Here is a 9,077-nt window from a genome sequence, read left to right as displayed (position 1 = left end):
AAGGAGATGAGCACAGAAGGGAAAACAACCATGTAAACATGAAGGTGATCATCTATAAACCAAGGAGTGAAGCCAGGTATAGATCCTTCCTTCATGACACCGAAAAGGAGCTAACCCTACCAACACCTTGGTTTTGGACTTCTCCCCCCACCCCCCCACCAATACTGAAATATTAATCTTTGCAATGTTTTGTTAGTTTCAAAGACAAATAAATGGTACTGCCTTTCAATACACACCTCTTTGATTTTTTAAATCCAGATTCAGCATATCTCTGGGTTTTTATTTCCTTTTAAAATATCTAAAATGATTCCAATGAATTGACACTATCAGATTAACCATTCAAATTTAGCTATATGATTTCAATAGTTTTCTACAATGATAAAAAAAAGGATTAAAAATACATCAAACTTTTAAACATGTTTAACTACTCATTCACTTACTGACAATCTACTGCAAAATTTTCATTCTCTAGGATTCACACACGTTGCATGAAGTTTATTCCTAAAAGGCAAAAGCTAAACAGTTGGAAACTACAGACTTTAAAAACAATGTTAATTTCATATTTACAGCATGTGAAAATAAGTCCCATATCCAGTAATCCAGTTCATAATGTATTAAGGATTGTGCTTTTGAAGTAAATTCATTACTGACCTTGTTGGAAACACACTGTTAATTCTATACAGCGTTCTAAAATGGTGTCAAACTACTGGAGCACCGTGGTACATTAAAACAAAAATATGCCATGTAGGGTTGCAATTGCTTTAAAAAGCTCTTTCCTGCAGACGATGATAAGGTACATTTGTCCCCAAATCACTCTTTTGTTAATATGCTTATCCTGTTAAAGGATTACTTTCCATCTTCTCTTTCATTTTGTTGGTCTTTGAATGAGTTAAGATGTGAACCTTCAGGTTATTTGACTGAATAAACCTCCTGTGACAGCTTTCAAAGGGGCACACAAAACGTTTCTCCCCAGTGTGGATGCGGACGTGTGTGCGCAAATTGTAGTCCAGGGAAAAGCGTTTTCCGCACCCTTCAAAAGTGCACTGAAATGGCTTCTCTCCAGTATGAACCAGAAAATGTCTTTTTAGTTTCGCATTCTCATTGAATGCTTTCCCACATTCTGCACATACGTGATCTCGAGGACCATGGACGAGGAGATGCTTTCTCAGGGAAGCTCTATTCTTCAACTTTCTTGGGCATCCACTGTGAGGACAAACAATTCTTTCTGGAGCCTCATATTCCTTATCTTTTGTTGGCTTCTTTCTCGCAAATTCTGCAGACTGTTTAGGATCTGGTAAGTCAATGCTGGGTATTCCTCCAGGAGGAAGCTTCTTGCGTATTACACACTCAGAATACTCAAGCTGTGAATTCTCTCTAACAATCTGTTGAGGAAGTTCTTGTGTTGCCCCTTTCTGCGTGCATTTCAAGGATTTTTCCAGAAGCGAGCTTGCTGTAAGAACCTGTTGAGAAAGCTCTTGCTCTGATCCTTCTTCCAGGTAGTCAAGGGACGAGTCTTCTTCCAGAATGGGTTCAGAAAACTCACCTCTAATTATGCATTCTATGTAACAGTCAGAGAAAGAGTCTTCTCTAACAACGAGATGGCTCGTCTCAAAGAACACACCTTCATCTTCTAAGGCCCATGTGGTGTCGAGAAGTTCCTTCTGGACTGGCTGTGTCTTGGATGGCCTTGGCTTCTCCCTCCTGAAGGCTCTTCTACCCAGGCCTTTCTGGCCACAAGTCTTTGCCCTCTTCTTCAGTTGCTGGGCCATAGCGTCCTGCCTGCTTCTTCCTTGAATATTTGCACCAGGATATATCAACCACTTCCAAGTGACAGTGATCTGAGTAAGCTGTCTTCAGCAAACACCTCCTTTGAGATAGTAACCTTCAGATAAAATATAGTCCAACTTTAGAACCACTGTCAGAAAATGACCTAAGAAAATGGCCTCAAATTCACTTTTCAGTGACAAAATGGTTGCATTTGCTTCTTCTCTGACAAACCCAAGAAAAAGAATGAACTGTGAACTGTGACATAGGATGTAGGTCATAACTTTATCTTATGTGGGTATCCCCACAAATTATCTGACCTCTCCAACTGACCACCTCATGTTATTGGCACTCACTATGTGCTAGCCCTACTTTAGGCTACTCATGGGTTGAGTTCAATCAGTAAGTGGACACAGAAAAAAAATCTATGCCTCCTGGAGTATACGTTCTCCTGAACACACGAAGTATTACATGCCACACCTTAAAAAGGTAAACTGCTACACTGGGTGTTGTATGAATTCTACTCCAGAAACCAATATTACACTATGTTAACTAACAAAATTTAAGGAAAAAAAAAAAAAGCCCAATGTAAGATGCTGCAAATTCTTGCCTATAGTTTTGTAAGGATGGAGGATGGACCTTACACTTCAAAGCAGAAGGCAACAACGAAAGCATTAATTCTAATTTTCCTCATTTTGAAATCATACTTATAATCAAACTTTCTCTTCAGTTTCCCTTAGCCCGAACTCATTGTTACTTGACTAACTTCATGTAACAAACTTCCCCATCTATGAAACCTAAATTAAAGATAGTCTTAAAAATTGAAAACAAAACAAAACAGGTAAAGCATAGAGAACAAGCAAAGGGGCTGGCAGAAAGGAATTCACGATTTTAAATTGGGAGCTCACGCAGGCCTTGACTGCGGAGGCAGCAGTTGACTAAAAACTTGAAGTGAGGGTTGCCTATGGTGAACACTGTTGTGAAATTCAAATGAAATAATGTATATAAAGTACTTTGCACAGATCATGGCACAGAGCTAATGCTGAATGCTTACATGAACTAGTGTTATTTTACCTTTGTATTCATTCTTTAAGTATACGTTGGGTCCTGGGATATGCCAGATACTATTCTAGACCAAGGGCAGCTTTTTTTTTTTTTAATTTAATAAAGAGCCAGATTTAAGCTTTGTGGCCCCCATGATCTATGCCATAACTGTTCAACTCTGCTTCTGTTGCACGGAAGCAGCCATCGCTGATTCATAGAGGAGGAGCTGTGTTCCAATAAAATAAGCAGATGCTGGATCTGACCCATGTGTGGTTTCTATTTCTGCAGAAAATGGAGATTCAGAGAAAAAAAAAAAAGACACATGAAATCCATGGAAATGCACAGGGGAGTTCGGCCTTGAACACCTTTCTTTTTCTTAAAAATCTAAAAGCAACATTATAAAAGTTACACCATGAATATGTTATAATCTAGGAGCCTTTTGCTTAATGTTACGATTGTGTGCCTTATAGAAGATCTCTTAATTTTATTGTCCTGATGTCCTGCTGAAGGAACAGAAATAAATCCTTTTTAAAAAGGAGTAAATGTGGGGGCTCCTGCGTGACTCAGTTGTTAAGCGTCTGCCTTCGGCTCAGGTCATGATCCCAGGGTCCTGGGATCGAGCCCCGCATCGGGCTCCCGGCTCAGCGGGGAGCCTGCTTCTCCCTCTCCCACTCCCCCTGCTTGTGTTCCCTCGCTCGCTGTGTCTCTGTCAAATAAATAAGAAAATCTTAAAAAAAAAAGAGTAAATGTGAAAGTAGTGGAGAGAAAAAATAACAACTTGAAAATATTTTTAAATAACTACATTTAAAAAAAATACCACCTCAAAAGAATCATGCTGTTTACTTTTGGCAAAAACATACACAGCATCAAAACAAAACATGTTTTTCAATTGCCATGGGGAGGGTTTGAAATGCCTTCTTAAACATTTATATATATAAATATATAATATATAAATAAATAATGTTTTATGTAAATTCTAGTTTTAAAATACATAAATTATAAATAAATTATATATTTATATACAATACATAACTATTTTATATATATAAATTGCTAAGGGAAGAGTTTTGAATTTCTTCTTAAACATCTGTATATATAATATATAATATTTTTATATTATATATATACAAACATTTAAGAAAAAACAAAATATACTCTTTCCTTAGCAACTGAAAAGCATGGTTTGTTTTGTTCCATGTATTTTTTTTTCCCCAAAAAAAGTAAATGGTAGGATCCTTTTGAGATATTTTTAAGTGTGGCTACTTAAATATTTTCAAGCTGTATGGGGCATCTGGGTGGCTCAGTCAGTTGAGTCTCTGACTCTTGATTTTGGCTCAGGTCTTCATCTGAGGGTCATGAGATCAAGCCCCATGTGGGGCTCAGAATGCTCAGTGTGGAGTCTGCTTACGATTCCCTCCCTCCCCCAACTCACACTCTCTCTAAAAACAAACAAACAAAAAAACTGCATATATTTTCAAGCAGTATATATATAATGTTAAATGGTACAAGTGTTATTATTTATTCTTTCTTTTAAAAAAGTAAGATAAGCCAGGAGACTATATTCAGGAAATTTGCCTAACAAAATCTTGTTCTCCTAGCTAAAAGTAATTCTTGACTTTTTTAAAAAAATTAATGAATATAGCCTCTTTGGAGCAAAATCACTAGCAATCACTCTAAAGTCTGAGTAGGACAATACAACCCCCCCCCACTCCTTTTAAAATAACTGCAATTTGATTCTAGCTTTTCTCTCCAAATTTATTATCTCCATCTCTACTTATTTTTCAGCCATAGTAAACGCTCCCTCCAATAAAGTGCCACGCTCTTCCCTCTTAATAAAATACTACCCAACCCTCACTCCTCCTTCCCTTATTAGTGTGTGCACATGAGTGCATACATACACACACACACACACACACACAAACACACAACAGAGAGGCTTATTTCTCATCCGTATTTCTGATCTCTCCCTAAACATCACTTCCTCAGGCTACCTACCTTCCAGCTCAGTTAGGTCCCCAAGCTCAGTGTTTCCATAGCTTCCTATTTTATACTGAACAGTCTCTGGTATTGTTTTCTTAAGGTTTGACTTACCTACTAGACTGTAAGCTCTGCTAGGGCAAGGTTCTCTTCTGTTTTAGTCACATGTCCCAGGACTTAGTGCATTTGTCTAATGAAATGAATTGATGAATTATGCATTAATAATCATACTGGTGATACTGATTTAGCAAACATATAAAATTAATTTACTACAAAATTATGTGGAACTTTGAAAACAGTGTAGAAGTTTCAAAAAGTTGGTTTATCAGTGGTGCCAAGATGTTACCTAGAAAGACATCTCTTATAAGATCAGGGATGAAAGAGGTATATTCTTTATGAACTTAGGTAGCCCTTACTTTTCTAAGCTAGATTCTTATTTGCCAGATCTCTGAGCATTATACCATTTCTCGCACAATATTAAAGTTTGTGAGAATGATGTATAAAATTGAAATACTAATTTATTAATTTATAATGGGAAAAATCCTGTTTATACGACAAATACATTCTCCCTTGGTGGATAGAACTACTTGGAAAACGTACTGGGTGAACACGGTGTTAAAAGAAAATCTGGATGATAAACAAATACGTAATGGTATGAGAGTAATATAATTTTATATTGCTCAAACTGGGATAGAGGTACTCCAAGGGTGCATCATTTACTTATTCAGTCATTTGACAAATATTTAGTAGCAAACACTGTTCTAGGTGCTGACCCTAGAGCACTAAAAAGATACGAAGTTCCTGGTTTTCATAAGAGCTTTTATCTGTGTGAGATATAAATGCAAATAAACGGTGTTTGTAAAATGGTAAATAAAATAATTTAAGGTTGAGAAAAATGCTATGAAATAAAAGCAATTAGGGTGTGAGAGGGAAAGGAAATGGGGGAGGCCATCTTGAGAAAGAATGTCTGGAATGGCCTCCAAGCAGAGGGCATTAGGTCGAGACCTGAAAAAGAAAAGTATCAGCCAGTGGAAAGAGATGAGAGAAGAGTGTTCTAGGCCACAGCAGGGCGTACAAAGGAATTAACATGCTGGAGGACAAAGGGAGCCATGTTTATGGCACACAGTGGCTGGCACAGAGTGGTCTGTGATAAGGTTGAGGACCTTGCGGACTCCTGTGAACCAGGGGAGCCATTTGCATTTCTTTCACAAACCAGGGGGAGCCATTACAGGAGTTTCTTTCAAACCAGATAAAGCCTGTTCTGGCTGAGGTTAAAATGATTACTCAGGCTGGTGTGTGGAGAATAGACCTCAGGAGGCAAGGTGAAAGCAGAAAAATCCCTTGGGCTATTTAGCAATCCACAAAGAGGGCAGTTGGTTTGGAGCAGGTGTTGGTAGCGGAGATGAAATGGCGGGAGACAGGGAAAACAGAACCTTCTAAACTTTCTGGAGGATTGGATAAAGGGAGTAAGGCAAACAGAAATCAATAATGAGTAAGTGGTCTAGGTTTTTTGCTGCAGTAACTGGGCGGGTGGTAGCGTCACTTGCAGAGGTAATTGGGAGGAGGGAAGAAAGGGAAGACAGGTATACTCTCTGGATTTAATAATGTGAACGTTTTAAGACTTGTAAAAACAGTGAACATTTTAATATAAACATTTTAAGACAAAACATCTAGCCGTTTGTTGCAGTGAAATACAATACTTATATGAATTTTTTTAAACAAAATTTAAAGAATGCGACTTTAAGGAAATTTCAACCAGGTATCTACTTTCCAGAAAAGGTATTTACTTTTCTCCTTTATCTGTTTTAAAAGTTTGAGGCCAGTGGTCCGGGGCAGCTAGAGTCAACGCGGTCTAAACACTAGAAGTCTCCTGGCCAAGGTCCATTCCCCACCTGGTTCTTGGATGATAAAACGCTTCTCGTCCATGGTTTTCAAAACCTTTTGAACAGGACCCTTGATAAAAATACATTCTAAGTAGTGAACTCAATACACACCCTTTCCCCCATATCTGAAAAAAAGCAAAGTTCCATGAAACAAGACTTACCCATGCTACCGAGATGCACTCTGATAGCTCCCGTTCCACTTGTTTTCAAGAGACCCAAGTAGAAACTGCTACTCGCGCCCGGAGAGCGGCTGAAATCAACCCTGCGTAACGTTCAGCCACTTAGACCCACCCTCTTTTTGATGGACACATTCAAATTAGGCTGCACCTACCTTTCAGCGCTGCATTGATTAGGTTAGAATTCCGAAGGAAAAGCTCTACCAAACCTTTCACCGTAGGGATATCAGGTAGCAGTGGGAGTGGCGGCCGGGTGTGGCTCTGCTCGGCCCTGGTCGGGGTGGTCCGCCTAGACCCGGCCACCGGCGGTCACCTTCTGCGGAGACCCTACCCTGCGGGGCTGACTCCTCCCCCAGCGCCTCAGTCCCCCGGCCCTCACCACGTGGGCACATCTCTTGGAATCCCAATCACCTAGCTTTCGCGTGTAGTAGGCACTCAGTAAATGTCTGCTGAACAAATGAACGTAGGTATAATCGTATTTAAACAGTTACTTATCAATGAAATGAAAACCCAGCGGTGGAGGCAGTTTTTACCCTCTGGAAGTGGAGGTTTACCTAAAAGCGCACCACACCTTGCCCTGCACTCTCTCATACCCTCCCCCAACCTCCACTCCCCACCCCACCCTACCTCCAGTCGCAGAATTACTGCTTTTTCTTTTTCAGCCATTACTCTTCACTGTTCATATCCCTAAAGGTAACACAACTCACTTTGAAAGCTGCGGACAGTCAACAGTCGCCATTGGCTATGGTCTAGTGAAGTTTAATAGTTCGTGTAAGCACATAGACCATTAAAACAAAAACCCAAATCAGTGTTTAAAAACCTCTTAAATTTTACTTGAAGCTTGTCTGCAATTCACATACATATCTGGGAGCAGTTCTCCGCGCTATTTTTTTTTTAATCTGTTTAGAATAAATCTCAATTGTGAGATCGGAAAGTAAAAGATCATTTCCACTGGGGGAAATATGTAAATTGTTTTTCTAGAGTCTTATTCCCTCACCATTCTTTGCAAGCCTTTAAATGGCAGTGCCATTGGTCTTTAAAAATCCTCCTCCTCACTGGAGGTATCTCTCTGTGTAATCGTCATTATTTATATACATAAAAATATAAAGTTACATATAATCATTTATACATAACTTATATGTATAGATAATATATGTTAACAAACATGTTTTATATAAATATATAAATCATATATAAATGATTATATATCATTTATTTCTATCTTGATTTAATATATAATTTTATATGAAAGATGATGGTGATACATATATAGAGAGAGAGACACTAGCTGAAGCTGAAGATCCTTTCTTTCATCTAATTCACCCTTTTGTTATCAGTCTCTTAACTGTTGAAACAGTGCATACAATCAACTAGATTAATTTATAATCCCTTCCTCACTACTGATTCAGACGGTTCACTTGGTTTGTGTTAAGTGTGACTGTCTGGAAACCGGAGACAACGTATTTAGAAAATCTAAATTTACATTTCGCACTCCACCTTCTACAGAAATTATTTTTGCTCTCATTTTGTTTTAGCTTTCCTGAGGAAGTAAACCAAAAGGAAGGAACTCATCTGTTGTCATCAGAACTGAGATCAAAGGCAATTCTCCAAAATGAGTTGGGGAACCAATTAGATCATGCAACGAAAGTGGGCTGCCTTTTGAAATTGATACAAAGAGAATGGTGCATGGAAACAAGTTAATTTTTTGGATTGCTGGAACTTTAGTCAAAGCAATTCTTCTACAAATAATATCCAGGCTAGTTTTTAAAAAGTTGTATTTTGAAAATTTATTTCAGTCTTAGAAACCAATATTTTCCCTAAAAAGCTTAGAATATGAAAACTATTAATATGCTTTAATTCACTCAACACATATTTAAATTTTTTCCCCCAGACAGACCACTGTTCTAGGCCCTGAGGGTATGTATCCCTAACTAGCCTTTCTGGAGTTTGCAAGCTGAAGTTGCATGGCAGGAACTAGAGGGAGGCAAATAACAGGCAGTTTTCCCTGCAGCAAAATTTAAAGAGTGCCAAAAAATTCAGTAATTAGAATTAATAATAGTTTAATGAAATTGTTTAAAAAGATTTTATTTATTTATTTGACAGAGAGAGACACAGCGAGAGAGGGAACACAAGCAGGGGGAGTGGGAGAGGGAGAAGCAGGCTTCCCGCGGAGCAGGGAGCCTGATGTGGGACTCGATCCCGGATCACGACCTGATCCGAAGGCAGACGCTTA

The 9,077-nt window shown here is 38.6% G+C and overlaps 1 protein-coding gene across 3 annotated transcripts; it reads right to left on the bottom strand.

Moving 5' to 3' along the window:
* Positions 1–224: 224 nt before the first annotated feature.
* ZFP42 (ZFP42 zinc finger protein) lies at positions 225–7,062 on the bottom strand. Of its 3 annotated transcripts, none has more exons than XM_073902645.1 (3): positions 7,000–7,062; positions 4,900–4,975; positions 225–1,882 (listed from the first exon to the last, which is right to left on the bottom strand). In XM_073902645.1, exon 3 carries the CDS (start codon positions 1,767–1,769, stop codon positions 831–833), a length of 939 nt encoding a protein of 312 aa, XP_073758746.1. In that variant the 5' UTR covers positions 1,770–1,882; positions 4,900–4,975; positions 7,000–7,062; the 3' UTR covers positions 225–830. The 3 variants fall into 3 exon arrangements, with proteins under 3 accessions (XP_073758746.1, XP_025741765.1, XP_073758747.1); XM_025885980.2 differs by lacking the exon at positions 7,000–7,062 and adding an exon at positions 6,830–6,929; XM_073902646.1 differs by lacking the exons at positions 4,900–4,975; positions 7,000–7,062 and adding an exon at positions 6,830–6,923.
* Positions 7,063–9,077: the final 2,015 nt, after the last annotated feature.

This window comes from Callorhinus ursinus, unplaced genomic scaffold, assembly GCF_003265705.2.
Source record: "Callorhinus ursinus isolate GAN/ISIS: 27379988/994484 unplaced genomic scaffold, GSC_fseal_2.0 scaffold17, whole genome shotgun sequence".
Taxonomy (NCBI): domain Eukaryota; kingdom Metazoa; phylum Chordata; class Mammalia; order Carnivora; family Otariidae; genus Callorhinus; species Callorhinus ursinus.
Note: the sequence above shows the minus strand (reverse complement) of the source record. Positions and strands in the feature narration are given on the sequence as shown.

Excerpts from the sequence above, each read along its gene's own strand:
- ZFP42 (XM_073902645.1), bottom strand. The coding sequence starts at position 1,769 with ATGGCCCAGCAACTGAAGAAGAGGGCAAAGACTTGTGGCCAGAAAGGC.